The sequence below is a fragment of the Dendrobates tinctorius genome, unplaced genomic scaffold, assembly GCF_039654945.1.
Source record: "Dendrobates tinctorius isolate UK_male_01 unplaced genomic scaffold, ASM3965494v1 ptg000196l, whole genome shotgun sequence".
Lineage (NCBI taxonomy): Eukaryota > Metazoa > Chordata > Amphibia > Anura > Dendrobatidae > Dendrobates > Dendrobates tinctorius.
In genome coordinates, this window is record NW_027361863.1 from 1877501 (window position 1) to 1904465 (window position 26965).

At 49.5% G+C, this 26965-nt stretch overlaps 1 protein-coding gene across 4 annotated transcripts in view; it reads right to left on the reverse strand.

Moving 5' to 3' along the window:
* Positions 1-6091: 6091 nt before the first annotated feature.
* ALDH18A1 (aldehyde dehydrogenase 18 family member A1) overlaps positions 6092-26965 on the reverse strand; it is a 57618-nt gene continuing 36744 nt past the window's right edge. For all 4 annotated transcript variants that reach the window (XM_073552783.1, XM_073552782.1, XM_073552781.1 and 1 more), the window contains 5 exons: positions 17165-17360; positions 12928-13049; positions 12078-12264; positions 11904-11999; positions 6092-6937 (listed from right to left, as the gene is read on the reverse strand). In XM_073552783.1, coding sequence (XP_073408884.1) covers positions 6756-6937; positions 11904-11999; positions 12078-12264; positions 12928-13049; positions 17165-17360 — 783 coding nt within the window. In that variant the 3' untranslated portion in view covers positions 6092-6755. The remainder of the gene's footprint in view (positions 6938-11903; positions 12000-12077; positions 12265-12927; positions 13050-17164; positions 17361-26965) is intronic.

A 26965-nucleotide genomic window follows, 5' to 3' on the forward strand; every position in this document is an offset into this window, starting at 1 on the left:
CCGCCCAGGAAGCACCCACTGCCCGGGTAGAGTGCGCTCTGATCCCCGGAGGGGCCACTCGATGCTTAACCCGGTAGGCCTCCAAAATTGCCGATCTGATCTAGCGAGCAATAGTAGCTTTGGAAGCCGGGTGACCTTTCCGCGCCCCATCTGGAATGATGAAAAGAGAGTCTGTCTTTCGCAAGGAAGACGTCCTAGACAGATAGATTCTCATCGCCCTGACCAGATCCAGCTTGTTCAGGGACCACTCCCGAGGATGAGTTGGACTCGGACAGAAGGACGGCAGAACAATATCCTCATTGAGGTGAAAGGAGGACACCACCTTCGGAAGAAAAGAGGGCGGAGGCCGCAGCACTACCTTGTCCTGGTGAAGTACCAGAAAAGGAGAGTGGCAAGAAAGAGCCGCCAATTCCGACACGCGCCGGATGGAGGTGATGGCCACCAGAAAGGCTACCTTCCAGGAGAGAAGGGAAAGGGAGACTTCTCTGAGCGGTTCAAAGGGAGAACCTTGCAGAACCTCAAGAACCAGATTAAGATCCCATGGATCCACGGGCGCTCGATACGGAGGAGCCGTGTGAGCCACGCCCTGAAGAAAGGTTTTGACCTGAGGGCGGGAGGCCAAAGTCTTCTGAAATAAAATGGACAGCGCCGAAACTTGACCCTTCAAGGAACTGAGAGCAAGCCCCGCATCCAGCCCTGCCTGAAGAAACGCCAGAACGGAAGGGAGCGAAAAGCACATAGGCGCGATGTTATTGGCCTCACACCAAGTGAAATAAGCCTTCCAAGTACGGTAGTAAATTTTGGAAGATGATGTCTTCCTGGCTCGGATCATGGTATGAATTACACGATCGGAGAATCCTGCTCGTTTCAAAACCTCGGTCTCAACAGCCACGCCGTTAAATTGAGCGGCCGAGAATTGGGGTGGCAAATCGGACTTTGAGACAGCAGATCTGCCCTGTCTGGAAGCTTCCAGGGGGAGTCCGCGAGAAGGTTGACAATGTCCGCGAACCAAGACCCTCTGGGCCAATTCGGGGCGATGAGAATGACTGGAATTCCTTCTGCTTTGATCTTCAACAGCTTGGGAAGAAGAGGCAGGGGAGGAAACAGGTAGGGGAGCTCGAACTGTGACCAAGGAATGGCCAGAGCGTCGGCGCCCACTGCGAGAGGATCTCGAGCTCTGGATACAAACTGTGGGACCTTCCTGTTGAGGCGAGAAGCTAGCAGATCTACGTCCGGGGTTCCCCAACGACTGCAGAGCTGAAGAAAGACCTCCGGATGTAGGGACCACTCTCCTGCCGCGAGACCCTCGCGGCTGAGAAAGTCGGCGGCCCAGTTGTCTACGCCGGGAATGTGTACCGCGGAGATTGTCGGTACCGAAATCTCTGCCCACTGAAGGATCTTGGACACTTCTGCCAGGGCTGAGACACTCCGTGTCCCTCCTTGGCGGTTGACATATGCCACCGCTGTGGCATTGTCTGTCTGAATCCGGACTGGCAGGCCCCTGAGGAGCCTCTCCCAGAGGACGAGAGCCAGATGGATCGCTCGTATCTCTAGGACGTTGATCGGCAGGGCTGATTCCTGAGTCGACCAACGACCCTGAAAAGTGTGATGGCGGAACACTGCACCCCAGCCGAGGAGGCTGGCATCCGTTGTTACAATCTGCCAGTGAATGGGAAGAAAAGACCGACCCAAGTGGATAAGAGGTGACGTCAACCACCAGTTGAGTGACCGCTTGACCCGGCATGAAAGACGTACAGGGCGATCCAGCGACAGAGCCGACCTGTTCCACCTCGACAGAATGGCGTGCTGGAGAGGTCTGGCGTGAAATTGGGCAAAGGGAACTGCCACTATCGCCGCCACCATCTTTCCCAGGACCCTCATAGCTGTTCGGAGGGACGGAAATCGTGTGGTCTGCAGCGATCGTACATCCTGCTGCAGGGAAAGAATCTTCTCTCGTGGAAGAAAGACCCTTGACTGACGCGTGTCGAACAGTAGGCCCAGAAACACAAGACGTTGAGAAAGAATCAGACAAGACTTTTTCCTGTTGACGATCCACCCGAAATTGGAAAGGGTGTCTAGGACGATCGTCAAACTTAGGCGAGCCTGTTGAAAAGAGGAAGCTTTGATCAGAATATCGTCGAGGTACGGAAAAAGAACGAGACCTCTGATCCTCAACAAGGCCATCAGCGCAGCCATGATTCTCGTGAAGACTCTGGGTGTGGTGGCGAGACCGAAGGGCAGCGCGACGAACTGGTAAAGTTCCTGGCGAATCGCAAACCGCAGGAACTTCTGATGTCCGGAGAATATGGGAACATGTAGATAGGCATCTTGGATGTCTATTGAACTCATGAATTCCTGCTCCTCTATGGAAGCGATTACCGAACGAACCGACTCCATCCGGAAGTGGCGAAGGTGTACTCTCTTGTTGAGAAGCTTGAGATCCAAGATGGGTCGGACCGCCCCGCCTTTTTTCGGCACCACAAAAAGGTTTGAATAAAATCCTGTGAACCGCTCCGAGGCGGGAACGGGCACAATCACCCCGGAACTGAGGAGAGAGGTGATGGCCGTAAAGAACCCCGGAATCAAGGCTGGATCCTTTGGAGGACGGGATTCGAAGAAACGATTCGGTGGAAGAGAAACAAACTATCTTGTATCCTGACGATACAACCTCCCTGACCCAAGCGTCCTCTACTGAGGCCAGCCAAACGTCCCTGAAGAAGAGAAGTCGACCTCCCAATCGGAAGGGACCCTCGGGAGTCTGACGATAGTCATGCAGCTGTAGACCGTCCAGACCTGGATCTGGATGGTCTGCCCTGGGAAGAGTGGGATCGCCAGGAAGGAGTGGGTCTGAAGGAAACTTTCTATCTTGGCGCGCCTGTGGTCTTTGTTGGTTGGATGGGTTCTCCGCCGTATTGAAACGGCGGAAAGCCCGAAAGGGTCGAAACTGATGCCTTAGTGGAGGTCTGCGAGGCTTAGACTGAGGGAGAAGGGAACTCGTGCCTCCGGTGGTGTCCTTAATAATCTGGTCCAATTGGGATCCAAAGAGGCGTACTCCCTGAAAAGGCAGATTAGTAAGAGACTTCTTAGAAGACAAGTCCGCCTGCCAGGCCTTGAGCCAAATTGTACGTCGGATTGCCACAACGTTGCTTGCCGCCTGAACGGCGCAGGATGCGGCATCCAAAGAAGCAGAAAGCAGATAATCCCCCGCATGGGAAATCTGATTGGCGAGATCGGCCAATCGCTCTGGTTGTGCTTTATCTAGGATGCCCTGACGAAGATCCTCTGCCCAAGACGAAGCAAAGCTTGGACATACTGCCGCTGACTCCGCTTCGTAGGTGGACTTAGCTAGGGATTCTATAATCCTATCATTAGAATCCTTTAGAGCTGCCACGCTTGAAAGCGGGAGAACCGTGTTATTAGAAAGTCTGGACACGGGTGGGTCCACCGAGGGAGAAGCAGCCCAGTTGTCCGTGAGCTCTTTAGCAAACGGGTACAGTACGCCGAGACGCTTTCCTCTTTGAAAGCGTCTGGTCGGATCTTGTCTTTCCCTGGTAAAAATCTTTCCAAACTCGGAATGGAAAGGAAATACCCTGGAGGGTGTTTCCGCCCGTCTGAACGAAACCTCCTGATCTGAGGATTTCGCAGGGGGGTCAACAATCTCGAAGGTCTGGTGAATCGCTGCAATGAGTTTCTGCACCGTAACCTTCATGTTCGCATCCTGGTCCGAATCCAGCTCTAAAATCCCCTCAGAAGACCTGTCCGAGAACGCTTCACCTGACTCGGGAGAGGAGGCCCGGGAAGGAGGCTGCTGAGACGGACTATGCGGTGAGATGGGACGAGGGGGGGATTCCAGCTGGAGATCCTGCCTGGGTCTTTTGCGACTAACGCTGGCTGACTCAGACGGAATCTCTTGAGACCTGCTGGACCCTGCAGAAGTGTCCAGGGGCAACTTATCCAGAGCGGCTACCAGGGACTGAGACACCCTGGTGAGGTCTGCCACTGATTGAGAAAGAGATGAAGCCCAGCCAGGAATGGGGGGGTTCACTCTCACATGGGGCCATAGATGGTTCCTGCGCGGCATCAGGCTGAATTGGATTGCTACAGTCCAGGCAGAGGGGAGTGGACTGACCTGAGGGAAGTTTGCGATTGCAAGAAGAGCACGCACAGTACTTCACGATCAGATTTAGAGTTAGACATAGTGATAACTGAGGTAGTGCCGGAAGGTTGGGGGACAGAAGGCAGAGGAGGGTGTCAGTCTGCAGATGCAGCGCTACTCACAGTCCGGTGTCCCCAGAGACAATGCTATCCGGCTTGTCTGCAGGTCAGAGCGAAATCCGGCTGACGGGCCCAGAGAGCGATATCCGGCTGACAGAACTGCGTCCGGCTGACAGGCTGGAAAGATGGCGACCGCCTGAGAGGAATGGGAGAACGCACGCTTCCAGGGGAAGAAGGGCGGCGTTAACTGCCTGGCTGAAGGAGGCACCGCCCGCTGGCCAAGAATAGGCTGGGGTGCAAGAAGGAGGCGGTGGGAGGGCCTGGGACGGGCGGGAGAGAAGCCCGCTTAGAAGAAAGGGGCGGGGGGCGTGGCCGCGACGCAGAAGAAGGCCCGAAATGAAGCCGGGGCCTAAATTAATAGCGGCAGCCGCCTGTCAGTGCGGGGCGGCGCGGAGGTCCCGCAGAGCGCCGTTGCCATCTGCTGGGCCCAGGACTGAAGGCGGGGGGGAAAATGCCGGGAAAGGCCCCTTCTGACGCCAGGGCCAGGAGTAATTGCGGCGGCCGCAGTGGCCACTTTGAATAAGATTGGAGCCGCCGAGATGCCCATCTAGGGATGAGGAGGACGTGACTCGGCCCCCATACTTACCTCCGTCTGGCAATCAATAAAGGTACCTCAATATCCCACGCTGTCTGTCTTCTGTAGTGTCCGCGTCTCATCCAGACCGACAGGCTCTGGTGGGCGAGTGGGTGGGAGACGGGGAGCGAGGACCATCTGGATCGCTGGCACGCATCCGTGCTGAGCTCTTGGTCCCGCCGTAGAGACCTATGAGGATACGGGGTGGCAGTACACGCCGTACTCATAGTCTCTTTGTGGGAGTACAGCTGTGACTCTTCACACTGTATCCCTCCGGAACCTGAAAAGGAACGACGCACATCGAGGTAGATATGGGTCTAATGAAAGACCCGTGTCCACCTCCTACTGACACTAAGCTAAACTGAGGAATTCCCTGCCGGTCGGTGGGGTGTACACTGCGGAGGAGGAGCTAACCTTTTTTTGTGCATAGTGTCAGCCTCCTAGTGGCAGCAGCATACACCCATGGTCTCTGTGTCCCCCAATAAGGCGAACGAGAAAAGAGCGTATCTGCATGTCAGCTTAGCCCACAAAAAATAAGCCCGCACCCAACCTCTCCAAACGTTGGAATTTTTTTCACTACTTACATAAAAGAAAACCTAAACATGTTTGGTGTCTATGAACTCATAATGACCTGGAGAATCATTATGGCATGTCATTTTTAGCATTTAGTGAACCTAGCAAAAAAGCCAAACAAAAAATAAGTGTGGGATTGCACTTTTTTTTGCAATTTCACCCCCACTTGGAATTTCTTTCCCCGTTTTAGAGTACAAGACATGGTAAAACCCATGGCTGCTGTTTTCTTGGCACAAGGTTAGAGGAGGATGGGCTTTTATAAAGCTGGGAAATCTGCATCACCTGGCCTTTTCCAATAATGAAAGTGAACAAACATAACCCTAACAGGCTAAGGTCTGAAATCTTGGTCACAGTTATCTGACCACACAGATGGCCAAAAGGTGCCCAAACTTTAGCACTGGCCCATTTCCCTTTTTTATAATTTTTAAAATGTAAAAGATGAATATATATATATATATATATATATATATATATATATATATATATATATATATATATACACACACACACACTTTTTTTTGAGAACACATTTCCTTTTGGAGATCATGTAATCTTCCACTTGCTTACCTGTTCACAACAGTAATTTTGACCTGGGGTGCCCAAACTTTTACATGCCACTGTATGTACACGCACACATGCAAAATCACTACAGCAATTGAAGACAGAACATTTCATTAAGATTCCGACAAATTTATTAAGTGTAATTGAACATTTCATAATTTCATATTTTAACCATACGGTCACAAAGAATTGACTGTACAAAGTTAGAAATTTAAAAAAAAGTACCAAAAATATCTTAGAAATTGAAAATAACGAAACTTGATTTTCAGATGCCCTGAAAAGACTTGACCATAAAGCACTGCAAGGAATCTAGTCTAGGACAGCTCACCCTTCAGTATTACCTTTGCCTGCCCGCACATTATATTATATTAAATCAGCCAAGTCAGTCTGAAGTCATTGTAGTTCGGAGACATACAAAATAAATTTCAAGCTTCTATCTTTCAGGGGGTCCATTATAGTAAAATCTCATCATCAGGAGCTCTACACGGCGAGTCCTGCATGAGCCGTACTAGAAGTGCTCTATCATTTACCAATATCATTACTGTGCAGAATTAAAAGCTAAGTGAAGCTAAGACCATGGGCAGCAGGGCACACAAATACTGATGCACGTTCAGTGCATTTATCAAGGTTTTTGGAAGTTTTTCTAGGGTCTCTGTTATTTGATTGAAGTGCATAGTTTCTTAATCTCACAGCCTTTGCCTATCAGCATAGTGACTGCTTGGTAATCCCTGACACTAGATGAGGTCTGTAGTGGCCGTGGTCAGCCTGGATTTTAGCTGCTGGTCCTCTGTGGGACAGGAATATTCTCATGTAGATACTTCATACTTCCCTGCTCGGAGAAGTCGGAGACCACGTGATTCTCTCCCCGAAGTAACCACTTGGTGGTAAGCAGTCCCTCTATGCCCACTGGTCCTCGAGCATGGATTCGGGCAGTGCTGATGCCAACTTCCGCTCCTACAATTGTAGAGGAAGAATATCATTTACGGAGCCTTAAAAAGGGGCCAACTAGGTTTAGTAAAAAAAGATATACAAACAGGCCCCACCTGTCCTACCACAGCCGGTGTTCTAGGCCAGCTAGAACGAAGTGGATCGGTAATAGCACATGTAACAGTGTTGGTGCTTCTTTAAAGGGAATCTGTCACCTAATTTTTCGACTATAAGCTGCGGCCACCTCCATCAGGGGCTTATCTACAGCATTCTGTAATGCTACTGTATATAAGTCCCCGATGTAACCTGAAAGAGAAGAAAAACGAGTTATATTATACTCACCTGGGGGTCCGGTCCAGTCCGGAGGGTGTCGTGATCCGGCACCTCCCATCTTCTAGCGAAGAAATCCTCTTCTTTGCTTCCCATCACGGCTATGGCAAAGGGCAGAGCAGAGTACTGCAGCACGTAGGCGCCGGACCTCTCTGACCTTTCCTGGCGCCTGCGCACTACAGTACTCTGCCCTCAACAGGACAGAGCAGTGCGCCGGAGCCGTGACAGGAAGCAAAGAGAACGTCTTCACTAGAAGATGGGAGGCGCCGGACCGGACAGGACCCCGGACCGCCCCTGGGTGAGTATAATATAACTCGTTTTTCTTCTCTTTCAGGTTACATCAGGGGCTTATCTACAGTAGCATTACAGAATGCTGTAGATAAGCCCCTGATGGCGGTGGCCGCAGCTTATAGTCGAAAAATTAGGCGACAGATTCCCTTTAAAGAGCGCTGCCATGTGTTTTTTTTTTTTTTTTATAAGAAAACCTCACAGGTGATCAATAATGACATTCTGTTCCTTCAGTTATGGAAGAAGCAAAAAAAAAAAATAAATAAAAAAAATCTTACAGATTTAATAAAGAAATAAAAAAAAATCTCAATAATGTACTATAATGCAAACACATGATCCCAGAAGGCTCAAAGACTAAGCGTGCATTACTGGGAAACAGACATTATCATAGTTCTTTCCGAAATGATTAAGGAAACTTGTGTGCACTTTAGTCACCAAATACATTACAGCAGGGCAGGGGTGGATTAAGGGTAGCCAGGGCCCGGGGCAGTTCAGACTCTGTGGGCCCCCCTCGTCACGTGACTGGGGTCACGAATCGTAGAGCCACACTCTACATAGAGAATAATGGGGCCTCCAGCACCGACCTCCACCCGCAGAGCCGCACTCCACATAGAGAATAATGGGGCCTCCAGCACCGACCTCCACCCGCAGAGCCACACTCTACATAGAGAATAATGGGGCCTCCAGCATCGACCTCCACCCGCAGAGCCGCACTCCACATAGAGAATAATGGAGCCTCCAGCACCGACCTCCACCCGCAGAGCCGCACTCCACATAGAGAATAATGGAGCCTCCAGCACCGACCTCCACCTGCAGAGCCCCACTCCACATAGAGAATAATGGAGCCTCCAGCACCGACCTCCACCTGCAGAGCCCCACTCCACATAGAGAATAATGGGGCCTCCAGCATCTACCTCCACCCGCAGAGCCCCACTCCACATACAGAATAATGGAGCCTCCGGCACCTACCTCCACCTGCAGAGCCCCACTCCACATACAGAATAATGGGGCCTCCAGCACCGACCTCCACCCGCAGAGCCCCACTCCACATACAGAATAATGGAGCCTCCAGCACCGACCTCCACCCGCAGAGCCCCACTCCACATAGAGAATGGAGCCTCCAGCATCTACCTCCACCCGCAGAGCCCCACTCCACATACAGAATAATGGGGCCTCTAGCACCGACCTCCACCCGCAGAGCCGCACTCCACATAGAGAATAATGGGGCCTCCAGGACCGACCTCCACCGGCAGAGCCGCACTCCACATAGAGAATAATGGAGCCTCCAGCACCGACCTCCACCCGCAGAGCCGCACTCCACATAGAGAATAATGGAGCCTCCAGCACCGACCTCCACCTGCAGAGCCCCACTCCACATAGAGAATAATGGGGCCTCCAGCATCTACCTCCACCCGCAGAGCCCCACTCCACATACAGAATAATGGAGCCTCCGGCACCTACCTCCACCTGCAGAGCCCCACTCCACATACAGAATAATGGGGCCTCCAGCACCGACCTCCACCCGCAGAGCCCCACTCCACATACAGAATAATGGAGCCTCCGGCACCTACCTCCACCCGCAGAGCCCCACTCCACATACAGAATAATGGGGCCTCCAGCACCGACCTCCACCCGCAGAGCCCCACTCCACATACAGAATAATGGAGCCTCCAGCACCGACCTCCACCCGCAGAGCCCCACTCCACATAGAGAATAATGGAGCCTCCAGCACCGACCTCCACCCGCAGAGCCCCACTCCACATACAGAATAATGGGGCCTCCAGCATCTACCTCCACCCGCAGAGCCCCACTCCACATACAGAATAATGGAGCCTCCAGCACCGACCTCCACCCGCAGAGCCCCACTCCACATAGAGAATGGAGCCTCCAGCATCTACCTCCACCCGCAGAGCCCCACTCCACATACAGAATAATGGGGCCTCCAGCACCGACCTCCACCCGCAGAGCCGCACTCCACATAGAGAATAATGGGGCCTCCAGCACCAACCTCCACCCGCAGAGCCACACTCCACATACAGAATAATGGAGCCTCCAGCACCGACCTCCACCGGCAGAGCCGCACTCCACATAGAGAATAATGGAGCCTCCAGCACCGACCTCCACCCGCAGAGCCCCACTCCACATAGAGAATAATGGAGCCTCCAGCACAGACCTCCACCCGCAGAGCCCCACTCCACATAGAGAATAATGGAGCCTCCAGCACAGACCTCCACCCGCAGAGCCACACTCCACATACAGAATAATGGAGCCTCCAGCACCGACCTCCACCGGCAGAGCCGCACTCCACATAGAGAATAATGGAGCCTCCAGCACCGACCTCCACCCGCAGAGCCACACTCCACATACAGAATAATGGAGCCTCCAGCACCGACCTCCACCGGCAGAGCCGCACTCCACATAGAGAATAATGGAGCCTCCAGCACCTACCTCCACCCGCAGAGCCCCACTCCACATAGAGAATAATGGAGCCTCCAGCACCTACCTCCACCCGCAGAGCCCCACTCCACATAGAGAATAATGGAGCCTCCGGCACCTACCTCCACCCGCAGAGCCCCACTCCACATAGAGAATAATGGGGCCTCCAGCACCGACCTCCACCCGCAGAGCCGCACTCCACATACATGGCTGCTCTCAGTGCTCAGTGCTGTGCGCACAGGACCTGTGATGAGGTCACAGGAGGGGAGGAGACAGGGGTCACATGATCGGGGGGTCCTGACACCTTACCTCCTGTGATCTCATCACAAGCCTTTGCACGCTACCAGCAGCATCAGCGTTCACGCTACTTGTAGATGCTGCTGGTAGCAGAGCACATAATGCCGCCCCCACGGTCACTCACTTTTAGGTGGGGAGAAGATGGAGTGCCATTGCAGCAGCCAGCAGGAATGTGGTGGGGGCCCCCTTAGAAGCTCTTGTGGTGGGGGCCCCGGGGCTGAAGCCCCGCCTGCCCTGCCTATAATCCGGCCCTGCGCGGTGGCGGATTATAATGGGGCAATTTACTGGCCTGGGCTGTGGGCCCCTTAACCCCACTGGGCCCGGGGCAACTGCCCAAATTGACCTCATTATAATCTGCCACTGCAGCAGGGTTCCCCAACTCCAGTCCTCAAGGCCCACCAACAGGTCATGTTTTCAGGATTTCCTTTGTATTGCACAGTGAAGCAATTATCACCTGAGCAATACTAAGGAAATCCTGAAAACATGATCTGTTGGTGGGCCTTGAGGACTGGAGTTGGGGTACCCTGCATTACAGGATATGAATACCTTTGCATTTAAGAAGCAAATACACAATGAAAAAAAAAAAAAAAATTCTGTGCAAAGTTAAGAAACCTTGTAAATAGTCATCAAAAATCGGCTGCCATTTTGCTGTTATAAAAAGTGTTTTCAAGTCCTTTAGCTAAAAAGGTCGCAAATCTGGCAGGGCTTGGGATTCTGACAGCTCTCTGAGCTCCCCTTCCTTGCTCTCAGTGTAAGGGCTCACTCACACCACAGTATTTTCCGTCACGCCATGCAAGTCAATGAGTGCATGGAACTCATTGGACTGCACTCGGATGATGACATCCAAGTGCAGTCCGCTTTCCCAGCACTGACACAATGGAGAAGATGGAGAAATGTTGTTCATCTTCTCATCAGAGAGAATCTGATCACTCCCAATTCCCCCTGGATGAATTGATGGCAGTGTGCCCCTGCCCTTAAGAGATAGGAGCAAGGAGGGCGAGAGGCTTGTAAACCAATATGCAGTGGAAAGAGGAGGAAGTATTTCGGAGAGGGCAGAGAAAACAGGCTATTAGAAAAGTACATGAAAAGGAATTTTCAGGATAGAAGGTATGCGGATAGATTTACCATAGAAAACAAAAGCTCATTGTATGCATGCATCCAGCCTATATTACAGGGAAGGACACTCCCACAAGAGGAAAATCTGAAACTTAGATTACGCTTCAAACGTCATATCAGGGTTTTGAACATGACTGAAGGAATAAAGATTGCAGAATGAAACTTAGTGCAATTTTATGAATTAGCGGTAACCACTACCATATGTAAAAATAATTATTTCGATATCAAAAAGGGTTCCATAGCCTTTAAATGAAATGTTCTTCATGCCCAAACCCCCTGGAGGGCCACTTTGTAGAGCAGGGAGTCGGATTCTCCATCATTCACTCTTTGACCTGTTCTAGAAGTAGCTCAGTTCAGACAGACCCTATGATGTCACAGCATTGTATGGAGCGATGTCATCACGCCAAACAGTCTTCCGACAACACAGGCTGTGAACAGGCTTGTAACGGGATGGGTAAGTAAGGGAGGATTTGCACAACGACTGAGATAATTGATAAACAGAAAGATTTTGAGAAATTAAACCTACCCAGTCCAAATCGGTAACCGTCTGAAAACCTGGTGCTGCTGTTCCAGAATACGCAGGCGCTGTCTACATGCTGAAGGAAATATTCTGCTGTCGCTTCTGTAACGTGGAATGATAGAGATCGCTGTTACTCAAATCAAATAAGGCCAACACGACAGAACGGGGCAGGAGACTCACCATTCTCCGTGATGATGGCGTCCGTATGGGAGCTGCCATATTTGTGGATATGTTCAATCGCATCTTCGACGCCATCCACCACTTCAATGCAGCACTCCAGATCTCCATATTCTGACCGCAGGGATTTTACTTCCGAGGGGCTAAAGGTCAAGTAGGAGGCAAACTTTGGACCAGCGTGGATTTTTACCTGCACGTAGTAATAATTGATTTAAGGATTTTTTTTCCTGTACTTTCCCCATAAATGGATAAGTTACAAGCACAAGTTCAATCTCTGGGACAATCATCTACGAAGAGTCACTTGACTTCATTCCACAAGGCAAAACAGCCAGCAGCAATGGCCTCATACAGGAGGGGCGCAAATGGAGAGGTGGCTTTATTTAAGAGTCCATAGGAATTTCGGAAACAGACATTTTTTGGAAAAGCCAACAAACTTTAATGTTCATTGGGGCTGATGGAAACAAAGGAAAAGCTGCACTTGCTGTTTCCATTAGTGCCGTACATTTTGACACCATTCAAGGTTCTCTTTACCGGGGGTCACATAGAAACGGGATCGAAGACTCCCACTATAGTAATCACTGGGGGTGACAACAATCATATCCTGAGTATAGAGGGGAAAATCCCTGGAACACTAATTCTGTACTTTCAATGTACAAATCAAACAGCAATATGATTCCTAATGGTAGGCATAAATGAATGCTATTAAAGGGGTATTCCCACTTCAGACATTTATGCCATATATAGTATACATCCAAAATAAATGAAGGGGGGTAAGCCTTTAAATAAATAAAATGGACGATGGATATTGTGATATTGCAATTAATGGAAAGCTCCAATAGGAGTTACTGATCACCTGCTCCACTCTCAGCATGTCAATGATTTGGTCAAACAGCGGTGTTCTCAGGACGTCTCGGTGGATGAGCAGAGTCTCCATAGCATTGCAGGCAGCAGGATACTCACACTTTGAATCTCGAACTAAAATGATAAAAAAATTATAAAAGGGAAAAAAACTCTGTAAAGCATGCATGTTTTTACATCAAAATTGTAAAGAAAGGGAACGCGTTCCTGTTCTGCACAGAAGACTTTTCAGCAGTCTCATTATAATCACGGACAGGGATTACGAAGGCTGATAACACAGGATCCACCATTCACAATAGGTGATGTCAGAGCTCACCTCCTCCTCCTGTACAATTACTGATATCACCTCTATATACAGTAGATAACAGAATCCACCATTCACAGTAGGAGATAGCCATTATACAGGAGGAAAGCTATGACAACACCCCTATATACAGTAGGTAACAGGATCCATCATAGCTCAACTCCTTCTCCTCTACAGTGACTGATAATACAGGACCCAGCATTTACAATAGGGGATGTCACAGCTCACCTCCCTCCTCCCTTCATAATTACCTTTGCTCAGTTTAGAGCATTTTCAGATATCATGTCTATACAAAAAAATAAGGTCTGAGCCATTGTAATGTCCACGTGAACTGCTTCCATAGCGGCAACCAACTTTCCCAGCAGTCTCACACCAACTCGAAGTGGACAGGGCAATGGGGATGACAGAGCAAAACCAGAGAAGGGAGACGACCTTTTCAGAAGGACCCTTGCTTGCGCGGTAATGTAGAACTTGCCTAAAAAAAAAAAAAATAAGCACTGGGCCGGGATCAGAGTAGACTTTGCTGTGTTGATGAGCCAACCCTGACGGGATAGCGTGTTGAGCGTCACTTGGAGACACTTGCAACAGTCCCGATAGGACGGAGCCTTGTTAGAAGATCATCCAGGTAGAGGATAGCTAGAATTTCCCTGGGACAAAAGAGGGCCATGAAAGCTGCTATGACCTTCGTGAAAACTCTCATGGCCAACACTAAACCGAAGGGAAGCACCATGAATTTGAAGCGAGAGTCCTGAACTGCAAAGCGGAGTAATCTTTGCTGTGCTGCACAGATGGATATGTGGAGGTGTGACGCTAGTCACTTCTCACGGCTAAGCCGTGAGTCAGAGTCTTCAGGAAGTCCAAGGTTAGAAGCCAGGAGGGTACGTCATAAACAGAAGGAAGAGACAAAAGCGTAGTCAGGTAACGTTCTGAGGTCAGAGTATCGGGAGGATAACGGATCAAAGCTGAAGGGGTTAAACAGGAGGATGGTGAGAACGAAGTCCAAGGTCAGGCAACAGATCAAGCATATAGAACTCAAGGCACACGGAACACAAAGCACAAACCTCATAAGATGAATATACGTCTGGCAGTGGTCTGAGAGAAGATGCTCAGTTAAGTAGGCATAGTACCCAGGATAGTGAACACCTGAGACAGCCGGTGCCTCCCAGTCACAGATTGACAACTCAGCACGCTCCTGTACCAGACTGGATGGCCATGCTGTCAGTAACTGCATCCAGGGGTGGAACCGTGACAGGAGGTAGGCATTCTGGATGTATACCACACATAGAAACTCTGCGGGCTCCATGGAGGCAATTACTAAATGAAGGGACGCAATCCTGAAGCGTCAGATCCGCAAACGATTGTTCAGGAGTTTGAGTTGTAGAATCGAATAGACAGAGCCATCCTTTTTGGGATCACAAAAAGGTTTGAGTAGAAATCTGAGATGCCATCTTGAGAGGGAACGGGAATTATGACTCCAGACTGGAGGAGAAAAGTAATGGCCTGAAAGAAAAAAAAAAAAAAAAAAAAAAAAAAAACCAGGAACCAGTGAGGGATCCCTTGGGGGCCGGGACTCGAAAAAGCGGGAGTGCGAAATGGAAGAAAAAAAATATGTTGTAACCGGTGGAGACAACCTCACTCTCCCCAGATGGGAATGACCAGTCATTCAGAGGAAAATATGTTATGTCTGGACTGGTGGGGTTTGATTGGGCAACCAAGAAGGCATCTGCTTAAATGAAGGTCTCCTCTTTTCTTGAAGTGAAGGGGAACGGTCTCGATGGTTGGATGTCCCAGAGTCTGAAAATTGGCAAAAGGAGTGAAAATGCAGTGTGCATTTTCTGGTGTGAGGACATTTGGGCCTCTGCCAAGGGAGGTACTCTTTCCTCCTGTCGCATCTGTGACAATCTGATCTAACCTGGATCAAAATAGGGGTAGACCCTGGGGAGGGAATTTTTGAGTGCAGCATCCTTGAGCCTTAGAACACTGCAAATGGCCACAATGTTGATGGAGGCCTGAGCAAAGCAGCCTGCAGAGTCGAGGGTTGCAGTAAGGAAATATTTTATCCGTGGGCAATCTGGTCCGTGAGGTTTGCTAGTTCTTCGAGTGGGGCCCTTGAGAGTATGCCTTGACGAAGAGGCTTGGCTCAGGTGGAAACTGATTTGGAGACCCAAATAAGGACAGAGTGATGCTCCCATGACCTTGAAGATAGACTTGGCTATGGATTTGTCTGTCGGTAGGGTCCTTCAGTGAGGCGCCATCCGAAAGAGGGAGGATTGTGTTGGAGGACAGCTGAGAGACCGTAAGGTACACAACGGGAAACTCAGCCAACAGTTTGAGCAGGTCAGGGGGAAAAGGATACAGGATTGCAATACATTTTCTTTTCTGAAAGCGTTTTTTCTGGATGCTCTCACTCCTGAGCAAATACAGCATAAAATTCCTTATGGTTGCATAACACCCGGGAAGGAGTTTCAACTTCTTGAAGGATACAGTGAACTCTGAAGTATGGGAGTTCTGGTCCCTGACATTGAGGGTCTGATTGATGGCCAACATCAGACTGTCCATCACATCCCGCAGTTTGAAGGATTGATTGTAATCATGGTCCGAATCCGACAGAGTGGACGTTGGACCCATGAGAGATATGGGTCCCCGGGAAGGGGAAGCAAGAGGCATTGGCCATCCCGGAGGATGTTGACATTGATGGAGATCCAGAGGAAGAGAAGAGAGTCCACTTTTTGAATACTGCGCAGTCTGTCAAGATGGAAAGAATAGGGAAGTGGGATGAACTAGAACCGTCCCTGGCAATGCTCAGAGCACTGGCGTTCACTGCCGTGTTCGGCAGACGCTCCATGACTGAAACCAAGGTCAGGGATACCTTAGTTAGGTCAGCAACAGATTTTGAAAGTGCAGCCGCCCACTCTGAGGAAGGGGGTGAACTGTCTTTCTGGGCAGTGCAGGGGGTCCTGGCAAGTCAGCATCATGGGATGGCTTGCATTCAGAGCAGGGGGCTACCTGTTGACCTAAGGGCAGTGTCCTCTTGCAGGAGGAACAAGCAAAATGAAGTACCACGGAGAAAGGGGGGGGCAGGTCTCCCTAGAATTAGACATTGCACAGGGGAGAGGAGACTGCTGAGGAGTGCAGGACTGTGTGTGGCATGGCAGAGCTTACTCAGTCCTGAAGGTGAACTTGTTCCCGTAAACGCTGCAGAGCAGGCAGTGTCCTGCAGAAAATGGCACCGAATAGAGGAGGGGGTGAGGAATGCCTATCGAGTCGACACCCCTGAAGAAGCAGCACTCAGATTGGCTGCCGTGCGAGGAGAAAGCCAGCGCGATGCTATGAAAACGGTCGTCGGTGATTAAGAAATTAGATTAAAATGATCGTCCGAGCAGAGGACCCAGGATAGAGGAAGACCGCGAGAGGAGGATTCCCTGCTGTGGCAGGACAGAAAAAAGGTAACCCCCTATAAGGAACCCCCCCCGGCGAGGCTAGTACTCCAGCATGAAAGAGGGAGGTGAGCCCGGAAACCAGTAACCCCTCCAGAGTGGAGGCAGAGGACAGTGTCTGTGGGGGTCTCTGCAGCTGTGCCCTTGCGATAAGACCACGAACCCCCTTTAGGCCAGTCGGGGGAGTCATAAGGATAAGTTAGTCTTCCTCCCAGTGCAGTCTCAATCTGGTATTGGGAATAGGTGTCAAAAGGACAATCCTCTGGCCAACCAGAAAACACTCATGTTTTAGAGGGGTGTGGTGTGCCGCGTAGACACGAGAGGGTACCCTTATTTTGGAGATTGGTGAGGGTCTCAGACATATAGAGGTCCGTTAGTTGCATGTCATATTTACTGTGGATATGCTATAAATGTTTAATGACACAACCCTTTTTATTGTCTTTTTTATTGTCTCATCAGATCTACTGCAGGTTGTTGTCTTCTGTACTTACCAATCCTAGTGACTTTCTCCACACTGGCTTCACTGTCCACATACACATGACATATGCCCTCACTGTGGCCCATGACAGGTATTCCCTTAGCTGCGTTCTGAATATCTCTGACCAGCTGAGAAGAGCCACGGGGGATGATCAAATCAATCAACTTATTTAGGCGACATAGATCCTCAACATCTTCCCTTGTGTTCACCTGTAATAAAGAGGGGACACAATTCACAAATAAAAATAATCACACCAACAGATAGGAAAAAAAAAAAAAAAAAACACCTATGATGACCCAATGTCATACACAATCTGTGATCCAAGTACTGAAATACTGACCCAGCACAATGATCTCCATGTTTTCACATTGGACAATAGATATTGTATGAAAAAAAAATACTTTTTTCTAAGCTCTTCTCAGCTGATTTTCAATAAATAAGATTTGATTTAATAAAACTTCAAATACAAATTTTCCATCCTTCAAATAACATAAATGATATAATTCCATAGTATAAAACAAAGTAAGTCAACTTCAAATTCCCTAGCCCCCCTAAACCCAAAGCCCAACTTTCCAGAGAGGCCCATTTTCATTTTCATTTTCAGAGCAGTTCTAGAATAATGGAGTATAAAATTCATAGAAGGGGAGAAGAAGGAAAAAGAAAAGGAGGACTAACAATTAAGGGATAGAATCATAAATATTCTAATCTTTAATTAGAAGTTTTGTGGACAACCCTGGAGTATCCAACCAAGGACTCCATAGCTTTTCAAACTGGCGAAGTTACGTTTATGATATAGTCTATTCCTTATCTTTCGTTGTAGTTCTCCCATAGATAGAGATTGTGTGTATAACAAAATGAAAGAAGTTTATGTGCTTGAACTAAGATGAGAGATACCTATGAAAGGGGGCAAGTCTGGATCCACTCCATCTTCAAATAATTCCAATATACTTACACGGGGATCTGTTAATTTAACTCCAAACACCCTTCCCATCAAATAGATGACCTTGTTCCAAAATGGGCCTCTCTCTGCATTCCCACATTATATGCATCAAATGTGCCTCATCAATTTCACATGTAGGATATCGCTATGATGCAAAATACCCTAGCTTGTGTAAAAAGCTTGGAGATTTGTATACTCTGTGAATTAAATCTAGTAGAGAGCGTTTGGGCCTCACAGGGAGATAATTTGACAACAGTTTCTAGAATCTCTCTCCATTGCTTCATGAAAATAGGGCCTACATCCGCCACCTCTAATTGTCAGGGTGATTATCCAGTTGGAATGACAATAGGCACTTATATATTGTAAAAATTAAAACACTTTGTATGACCTGTAGAAGCAATATTATCTATTAGGGATGGGAAGAAGAAAAAAAAAAAAAAAAACACAGGAAAGTGTGATCAGCTCACCCATCCACGAGTGCACAGGACCCCAAATCCAAGGAAAGGCAGACCATAAAAAGAAGAGAGTTGATTCAGCACTTCGAAAAGAATGCAAAAAGATGGATTTTTGGTTCTTACCGTAAAATCTCTTTCTTGGAGCCTTCATTGGGGGACACAGAATACCATGGGTGTATGCTGCTGCTGCTAGGAGGCTGACACTATGCAAAACAAGAAAATTAGCTCCTCCCTGGCAGTATACACCCACCGACAGGCACTAGGCACCTCAGTTGGTGAGAAAGCAGTAGGAGAAGCAACGGAAACTCTCTAAACATATGTACCAACCCAACAGGGGACTCAAAGACCCAACACGGTACAATTTAAAAGGGAGGGTGCTGTGTCCCCCAATGAAGGCTCCAAGAAAGAGATTTCACGGTAAGAACCAAAAATCCATCTCTCTTTATCGCCTTATTGGGGGACACAGAATACCATGGGACGTTCCAAAGCAGTCCCAAGGGCGGGAACAGCAATAAGGAACAAAAGAACAGGAAAGGCTTAGGTCGGCCGGTGCACAACCGCCGCCTGCAGAACATTCCTACCAACAACTGCATCAGACGAGGCCTGGGTATGAACCCTGTAGAACCTCGCAATTGTGTGCAAGGACGACCAGGTCGCGGCCCTGCAAAGTTGCAGAGCCGAAGCCTGGTGTCGAACGGCCCACGAAGCTGCCACAGCCCGGGTGGAGTGAGCTCTCACTCCCGGAGGGGGCCGTTTTTCCTGAAGTCGGTATGCTTCCTGAATGGTAGAACGAATCCAGCGAGCGATCGTGGATTTGGATGCCGGAAGCCCCTTCCTGTGACCTTCAGAGATGACCAGCAATGAATCGGATTGACGAAGTGAAGCGGTCCTAGCGAGGTAGACACGCAAGGCTCTAACAACATCCAGCTTGTGGAGTGACCTCTCAAGAGGGTGAGAAGGAGCCGGACAAAACGATGGAAGAACGATATCCTCGTTGATGTGAAAGGAGGAAACCACCTTTGGCAGGAAGGAAGGAACGGGCCTGAGGACGACTTTATCCTGATGGAGCACCAGATAAGGAGAACGGCATGACAAGGCCGCTAACTCAGAAACTCTTCTGATGGATGTAATGGCGATCAATAAGGTCACCTTCCATGACAAAAGTGACAAAAGGAATGTCCTGGATGGGCTCAAACGGCGCCTTTTGGAGAGCGCCAAGAACGAGATTGAGATCCCACGGATCTATTGGTGAATGATGAGGAGGAGCCACATGAGCGACTCCTTGAAGGAACGTCTTAACCTGCGGTAAGGAAGCCAGCCCTCTTTGAAAGAGGATAGACAAGGCAGAAACCTGGCCCTTCAGGGTACTGAGAGACAGACCCGAATCTAAGCCAGACTGGAGAAAACCCAGTATGGACGGAATGGAAAAAGCCATTGGAAAAACTTTTTTATCGTCGCACCAACGGAAAAAAGCCTTCCAACACCTGTGGTAAATGCGGGAAGAGGCTGGCTTCCTGGCTTTGATCATCGTCTGAATCACCTGGCAGGAAAAACCTGATTCTCTTAGGATTGCGGCCTCAACGGCCATGCCGTTAAATTCAGAGACCGAGAATTCTCGTGGTAAAGGGGGCCTTGCGAGAGAAGATCCGGACGGACTGGAAGTGTTCAGGGAACGTCCGCGAGCATGTTCACCAGTTCCGCATACCAAGGCCGTCTCGACCAGTCTGGAGCCACAAGAATTACTGGAACGCCTTCCAATTTTATCTTCTTGACCACTCTTGGGATCAAGGCAAGAGGTGGAAAAAGATAAGGGAGTTGGAACTGGGACCACGGAATTACTAGGGCATCGCAAGCGACGGCTAGAGGGTCCCTGGACCTGGCTACGAAGCGCGGAACTTTGTGGTTCATCCGAGATGCCATGAGGTCGACGTCCGGAGAACCCCAGCGCTCGCATATCTGATCGAAGACTGAGGGATGGAGAGACCATTCGTTAGGCCTTGACGACTCAGAAAGTCGGCTGCCCAGTTTTCCACCCCTGGAATGTGCACGGCGGAGATTGCTGGGACGCAACGTTCCGCCCAGCGCAGAATCCTGGCCACTTCTGACATGACTTGGTGGCTGCGCGTGCCGCCCTGATGGTTTATGTACGTCACAGCCGTGGCGTTGTCCGGCTGAATGCGGATCGGCTTGCTGACGAGAAGGGGTTGCCAGCGATGAAGGGCCAGAAAGATTGCTCTGATCTCGAGCAGATTGATAGGAAGAAGAGCTTCCTGAGGGTTCCAGTGTCCTTGAGCCGTCCTCTGATGAAAAACCGCTCCCCAACCCAGGAGGCTGGCGTCGGTGGTGATGACTTGCCACCGAAGCGGGAGGAAGGACCTCCCCTGGAGGACTGATGTAGACATCGTCCACCAAGTGAGGGATTGCCTCACTTTGAGGGGGAGAAGAATTGGCCGGTCTAAGGACCTCGTCGTCTTGTCCCAGGCTGAAAGGAGGGACAGCTGAAGAGGACGAAGGTGAAACTGTGCAAAGGGCACTGCTTCCAAGGAAGCTACCATCTTCCCCAGAACTTTCATGCAGAATCGAAGGGGAATGGGCGCTGGCCGTTTGAGCGCTCGAATCCCTTTGAACAGAGCCGCAAATTTTTCCCCTCGGAAGAAACACCCGGGCCAGGTTCGTGTCGAACTCCATGCCTAAAAAGGTCAGACGCTGAGTGGGGCTGAGGACGGACTTTTCTTTGTTGACTAACCATCCGAGACGGTCGAGAGTATCCAGGGTTATCTGTAGACTTAGGAGACAGTCTTGACAGGACGAGCCCTTGATTAAGAGATCGTCCAGATAAGGAATGATGAGAATCCCTCTGGATCGAAGGATGGCCATGACCGTCGCCATCACTTTCGTGAAAACACGGGGAGCGGAGGCTAGGCCGAAAGGGAGAGCCGTGAACTGGTAATGATTGTCCTGAATCGCAAACCTGAGATATTTCTGATGCTGCAAGCAAACAGGGATGTGAAGATAGGCATCCTGTATGTCCACAGAGCAGAGGAATTCTCCGGGTTCCATTGAGGCTATCACCGATCGAAGAGACTCCATTTTGAAGTGAAGAATCTTCACGTGGCGATTGAGCAATTTGAGGTCCAGGATTGGCCGCAGGGAACCGTCTTTCTTCGGGACTACGAAGAGATTTGAGTAGAACCCTGAAAACCGTTCGTCTGAGGGAACGGGAACAATCACTCCGGCGGAAAGAAGGGAGGAGACGGCCTGAAAGAATCCTGGAATGTGGGACCGTTGTCTTGGAGGACGAGACAGGAAAAAACGCCTGTCTGGCGGGGAAGAAAATTCGATCTTGTAACCGGATGCGATGAGTTCCCTGACCCAAGCGTCGTTGACAACCGACAGCCAAGCGTCCACGAAAAAGGAAAGTCTGCCTCCCACCCTGGAAAAACTTCCAGGTGGGGGTGCCCCGTCACTTGGAGGCAAACCTACCGGAACGGGCACCTGAGGACCTGGAGTATTGTCCTCTAGATCTCCAGCGGGGAGCGGGCTTGTAAGAAGGTTTCTTCTGCTCTCGCTCCCTAGAAGCGGAAGGACGCTCTTGCTGGACAGATCACTCTGTGGACGAGAACGGACGAAAAGGCCTAAAGTGCCGAAAACCCTTTCTATTAAAAATGCGTCTTGGTCGAAACTGGGGGAGAGAAGTACTTTTACCCCCAGTGGCATCGGAAATTATTTGATCCAGCTTGGCCCCAAAGAGCCTAGAACCATGGAAGGGCAGATTGGTGAGCGACTTTTTCGAGGTGGTATCCGCATTCCATGACTTTAACCAAAGAACTCGGCGTACAGCTACTATATTGCTGTTAGCCCTAGCTACACAACCGGCCGCATCTAAGGAGGCGGCTATAAGGTATTTACCCGCGTGATTAATTTGATCTGCTAGATCTGCCAGCTCGTCCTGGGGAGCTGCCGCTAAGATGCCCCTGCGAAGAATTTTTGCCCAAGCCGAAATGACTTTAGCTACCCAGGAGGAGGCGAAAATAGGGCAGAGGGAGGCACCGGAGGCCTCAAAGATAGACTTCGCCAGAGATTCTAACTGCCTGTCCGTCGGATCCTTAAGCGATGCACCGTCTGGAAGGGACAGAACTGTCTTAGAGGCTATGCGAGAAACGGAAGGGTCCACTTCAGGGGCTTTGGTCCATTTAGAAAGCAAATCAGCCTCAAATGGGTACAGAACATCCAAATACCTGCGGCCCGAAAAGCGTTGCTCAGGGTGCTCCCAATGTTTGTCTAGAGTAGTATCAAACTCGTGGTGGTTTGGAAAAGTTTTAGATGGAGGTTTTGAACGTTTAAATGGAACAGAACATTCCTGAGGAAGGGGCTTGTCCTGCTTAATCTCCAGGGTTTGGAAAATAGCTGAAAGAAGACTATCGACCATACTTCGTGTTTTAGACATGTCATCTGCTTCTGAACTAGATCCTGATTGTGGATCGTCGTCTGACCTAAGGTCGTCCACTGAAGGAGACGGACACCTGGGTGAAGCAGACGGGCCTAGCGAACTGGAAGACGAGCCTGATAGGAGACGCTTCCTGGACATCCTATTCGGCCTGTCCCTCTGAAGGTCGCGGTCAGGAGCGGACGACTCACCCTGAGAGGCGGTCGGAGCAGCGGTGGCTGAAGATAGCTGAGGCAAACGTTCTAGGACCTGGACCAGGGACTGAGAGACTTTGGTCAGATCGGATACCGACTGAGACATAGCTACGGCCCATTCTGGGAGAGGAGAAGTGCCCCCATCACGGGAATCTGTGTGCTCCTGAGAGGCCGACATAGCTGAAGGACTGCAGGACGGGCAGAAAGGAGATGGCTGACCCGAAGCCCACTTCCTTTTACAGCGCGCACAGGCGTAATGAGTAGCGGTGGGCCTGAAACAGAGCTCCCCTGCAGGGTTGGGCATAAGGAAAACTGCGCTGAATGGCCGCGGAAATTGGGGAAAGAACTGCGGAGGAGGGCTAATATCTCTGCAAGAGCAGAGCCTACCTAGTTCCGGCGAGCAGCAGAAACGCTGAAGTGTCCCCCAAGCAGCGCAGAAAGGCAGGACCGAAGAAACAGGAAATGCTTGATGAGGTGAGCGGTGGGCGGAGCTTAGCGGCTGAGCCGCAATTGGAGCTGACATGAAGGAAGGGGACGAGGAGCCCTGTGATGGGCTAAAAAAGGCGCGAGGAAAGCGCGCTCAGAAGGAGGAGGAGGCGCCCCGAGAGCGGGAGCAGAACTGAAAGTGAAAGTGAAAGTCAGCACCGCAGCCCCGTGATTAAATCGCCCAGGAAGGAGAAGATAAAGTCCCTGTAATGGAGGTACTGGCGCGCAGGAGAACTGTGGAAAACCATGGCCAGCTATGAAAACAGGGAGATAAAATCCCTGTATTCAGCCCTTTAATATGAGTGGAGAGGCGCGCGGCTGGTGAGAGCGGCGCCCGTCAGGCTGGGAGAGGGGCGGGAAATTCAAATAGCCTGGTGATGTCCAGTTACCCACCAATGTGCCTCTTGGGGATGCTGCGGGCTGGAGGGATCGTTCAGGCACCTACCTGAAGTCCCTGAAGAGGATAACCACAGGGACCTCTCACAAGGGTAGTGGCAAGTCGCTGGCCGCTGTCCTCTGTACCCGCTTTCTGTAGAAGACGGCATTAACCTCTTGATGGCGAGGGGAATCTTGCGATCGCCGTCTTCCTCTCAGCCCTGTCCCGAGAGAGGGGTGAGGAGGGGGATTTTGGCAAGGACTAGCCACCTGTCCGCATCCCATAGCACCCGGAGGTGATATGGGACAAGGTCCTGCCAGCGTACTGAGAGTTGCGATGTGGGATCACCACACTGCTCGCTCAGCCGCCTGATATGGGAAAGCAGAGTGAACTTTCACCCTGTTTCCCCGACTTGAATCTGCAAAACAAAAGACAAGAGAATTAAAAAGTTCCTAGAACACCTAAGGAAAGAAAAGGTTAATTGCGGATCTGGGAAGATCCCGGTCCGCCTCCTACAGACACTAAGCACAAACTGAGGTGCCTAGTGCCTGTCGGTGGGTGAATACTGCCGGGGAGGAGCTAATTTTCTTGTTTTGCATAGTGTCAGCCCCCTAGCAGCAGCAGCATACACCCATGGTATTCTGTGTCCCCCAATAAGGCGATAAAGAAAACTCTTTTTCCATCACTAAAAACATGATTTAAGGGAAAATACACATTATAAAATGGATAAATATATCATCTGAGGAGTAAGTTCCAAGAGAAAAAAAAAAAAAAAATTCAAAATCCTGGTTGACGCGTTTCAAAGTGATGCGTCTTATTTCATTCAGATTATGAATAACAAGTATCACTTCGAAACGCGTGAACCAGGACTTTGGAATTTTTTTTCTCAGATGATACATTTATCCATGTCGGAATGTGGATTTTCCCTTGAATCATGGTTTTCCTGATGGAATAAAAATTTTGCATTCTATTCGAAGTGCTGGATCAGCTCTCTTTTTATGAATTATCTACTAGGGGATGATGTTGTATGTCAAGATCTATGAGACCCGAATGAACTGAAAGATCATGTCAGATTGGTTGGTATTGGTAAAAAAAAAAAAAAAAGTGTTATGCGATAAATTGAATTCCTCTTGAAACTGTTGAAAACTGTTAAAGACAATTTGTAAATAATTGTTCTATAAACCAGATCCCTTTTCACTCCCGATCAGAAAAATCCTTACTTTGCAACCTCATCCAAATTGTGATTACGCCATAGTGAATCGCTTAATACCCACAAGTTTCTTTCCTCTGTCCTACATTTTATACATTAACGCCAACGTTCGGGTAAGAGGATTCTCTTCGGTAGAAATCCCAGACCAGAAGACAGAGGTGAGGCCCATTTCATATTCTGTAAAACAAGAGCACCCAACTTGCCCATGTCATCTCTACTTCCCCATCCGTGGAGGTGTTGCAATAGGGATGAAATAATAAACAGCCATGGATCAGGAATGGTCCACCCTCATTCTTATTACGTTGGAGAGTTTGCAGCTTTATTCGAGCATGCTGTTTACGCCCCTAATTCCCAGATTATGAAGGGGGGGGGGGGGGGAGGGGAAAAAGCCAACAAAGAGCACCAAGTAACACATAACTGTGGCATATGGATCATCTTGAGAAGATTTCCACTACCTATAACTAAAGGCAGGAGTTTGGATCATGCGTTAACTTTAGTTCTAAATTTATCTAACAAAAGGATCTACTCTTAATGTTCCATATTCTTTAGGCTTCATACTGACACTTATTCCTAAGTATCTAAATTTGTACAATTTGTAACTTAAATTGTTCCACTATTGGAGAATGGGGCAGAGGATCTACTGGCATGAATATAAAAACAGAACGGTACTCTGGACTCACCAATGACCTCCTAGAAATCTGAGTCTTACGGGTCATGTGAGTTTCGGAAAGACAAATAACAGCAGCCTGAAACTGTTGGATCCAAGAAAACACAGCATGTCTCTTGACCACTTCGCCCAAGCCCCTGACATTACAGGCTATCACATTGATTATATACATCATATTAAGTAGTATGTCATTTTAGAGCAAAATAAATCATATCGAAAACATAAAATAATCCCTAAAAAATAACTTCCCCCCTTTGAATTGCTTCTCTTATATTTCCTTGCATAGCATAGAAAGCCTCTCTGGAAGATTCACCTTCATAAAACCAGAAATCATTCACAACAAGACTACTGACACATTCCTCTTAAGAGAATTAGGGCGAATTAGCAAAATTCACAAAGCACCTCAGTTAGTGTTAAGGTACTGTCACACTTAGCGATGTACCAGCGATCCCGACCAGCGATATGACGCGGTCAGGATCGCTGGTACATCGCTAAGTGGTCGCTAGTGAGCTGCCACACAGGCAGATCTCACTAGCGACATCGCTGGGGACGGGGATCGCTACTTACCTGTCACACCAGGCGATCCTGCGTCCTCCCGCCCGGCTCCACGCGTCGCTCGTCCTCACAGCAGGAAGCGCCGCAGGAAGCTGACGACGAGAAACAGTCCTGAACGTTCTCGCACGATCAGCGATAACCAGCGGGAGAGCCGGTCGTAGTTAAGTATCAGACACAGCGATATCGCTAGCAATATCGCTATAACGTCACTAGTTATAGCGATATCTCTTAGTGTGACATGCCCTTTAAAGCAGTAAGAGAAGCAACCAAAACTCAACATATGTACCAACCCAACAAGAAAGGCACATATGCCCAAAAGAGGTACAAATAGTTAGGGAGGATGCCATGTCCCCCAATGAAGACTCCAAGAAAGATTTTACGGTGAGTATCAAAAATCCCTCTTTTATCGCTTCATTGGGGGACACAGGTAACCCATGCAATGTCCCAAAAGTAGTCCCAAAGGTGGGAAACAGAAAGAATGCAA